Source organism: Aureococcus anophagefferens, assembly GCF_000186865.1.
Source record: "Aureococcus anophagefferens unplaced genomic scaffold AURANscaffold_58, whole genome shotgun sequence".
Taxonomy (NCBI): Eukaryota; class Pelagophyceae; order Pelagomonadales; family Pelagomonadaceae; genus Aureococcus; species Aureococcus anophagefferens.
In genome coordinates, this window is record NW_008705611.1 from 30,409 (window position 1) to 32,250 (window position 1,842).

The 1,842-nt window shown below is 72.7% G+C and overlaps 1 protein-coding gene across 1 annotated transcript; it reads left to right on the forward strand.

The window, feature by feature from the left end:
• Window positions 1-2: 2 nt before the first annotated feature.
• Window positions 3-482, forward strand: AURANDRAFT_33948 (hypothetical protein; the record flags this gene model as incomplete). The annotated part of the gene is made up of 1 exon (XM_009043553.1): window positions 3-482. A coding segment is annotated over one exon (480 nt), but the record flags the coding sequence as incomplete, so codon positions are not given.
• Between the last annotated feature and the right edge of the window lie 1,360 nt (window positions 483-1,842).

Below are 1,842 nucleotides of genomic sequence, written 5' to 3' on the forward strand. Positions count from 1 at the left end.
AGGGCGCCGTCGTCGAGGAGGCGCCCTTTGACCACGTCACTCTGGACGCGTTGGAGGCCGCGCTGCCGGCTTTCACGGGCGACATCCGCCAGACGCCGCCGATGTACAGCGCGCTCCACCACGAGGGCAAGCGCCTCTACGAGCTCGCGCGCGAGGGCATCGAGGTCGAGCGCGAGAGCCGGCCCGTGACCATCTCGAGGCTCGCGCTCGACGATCGCGGCGTCGGCGCCGTCGCGGGGCCGCTCGGTCTGCCGCACTTCGGCCTCGACGTCGAGTGCTCCGGCGGCACCTACATCCGCACGCTCATCAGCGACCTCGCGCGCCACGAGGCCGTGAAGTCCGTGGCCCACATGGTCGAGCTCGAGCGCACGAAGCAGGGGCCCTTCGAGCTCGGCGACTGCCTCCACGAGGCCGACTGGGACTTCGACGCGATCTGCCAGCATTTGGTGGACTCGGCGGCCATACCGGCGCGAGTGTCCTAAACGAACCGAGCTGACGATAAACACAAAAAGGGGCGGGGGGCCTACTGGATGACGCCGAACGTGTCGTGGCGCTGCGAGTCGCGCGCGCGGAGCGGCTGCGGCAGGGAGAGGTTGTTGGCGATGCGGTTGAGCATGGCCGTGGTGACCTTGATGTCCATGGCGCGGCCCGGGAGCCCCGCGTCGCCGAGCGCCGCGCGGACGCCCGCGCGCGACTCGTCGAGCGACGCCTCGCCCGGCTTGGACGACCGGCGCCGCTCGTCGGACGCGGTGCGCTTGCGGTGGCCCTCGTCGGCCTCGTCGCTCGTCAGCGCCGCCAGGAGGCTGAAGGTCATGTCCGGCCGCTCGCAGACCGCGAGCACGTGGGGCTCGAGCGTCGCGAGCATCGCGAGCGCGACTCGATGGACGACCTTCCAGTTCCGCTCGAAGAGGAGGACCGTCCACGCGCGGTCCAGCGACGCCGTCGCCAGCACGTCCACGTAGACGAAGAGGGTCTGGAGCCAGGACGCGGCGAACATCTCGAGCACGACGCCCTGCGCGCAGAGCTTCCGCGAGAGCTCGGGGCACCGCGCGTCCAACAGCAGCCGGAGCTCGAGGCACTTGCGCTTCAACAGCGGCAGGCCCGGCTCGAAGAGGCCGCGCAGGCCCAGGTCGTCCAAAAAGCAGTTCAACAACTTGTGGGCCCCGCGGGGGTCGAAGGCCGCGCCGCGCAGGCAGTACGCGGCGACGTAGTCCATGCCCTGGCAGTAGCCGACGTCGGGCCGCGCGCCCGCGATGGCCAGGCACACGTCGCGCAGCACGCCCCGGAAGGGCTCGAGCTGCGCCTTCGTCATGTCGCCCCAGGCCGGCGGCGGCGCGTCCTCCCGAAACCCCGGCGGCCACTCGTCCGGCGGCGCGGCGCCGCGCCAGAGCCGCCGCAGCGGCGTCCGCGCGACGTCGACGTCGACGGCGCCCGCGTGCCTGCCCGCGCGGCCCTGCTCCACGAGCTCCGCGAAGGGCTTGACGGCCGCGTTGCGCGCCGCCTCGGCCTTGTGCAAATTCAGGCTCTCGGCGATCGCGCGGCCGCGCGGGTCCGCCATCAGCCCGCCGTCGGCCGCGTTCTCCGGGTCGCCCATGGCGCCCGACGTGTCCAAAAAGTCGACGGCGGCGTCCTCGAGCGCGGACCCCAGGGGCCGCCGCCGCTTGTCCGCGAGGCTCAGCCAGAGGCCCGCGCACGCGACGCTTCCGGACGCGGGCACGGCGCCGAACCGCAGCGTCCACTTCCAGAGCTTGCGCCCGCGGCGGTCCCGCTCGAGCTTGGACCGCCACCGGCGGCAGACGACGCCGCAGAGGGCTAGAGTTTTGGAGCAGCCGCAGTGGGCCA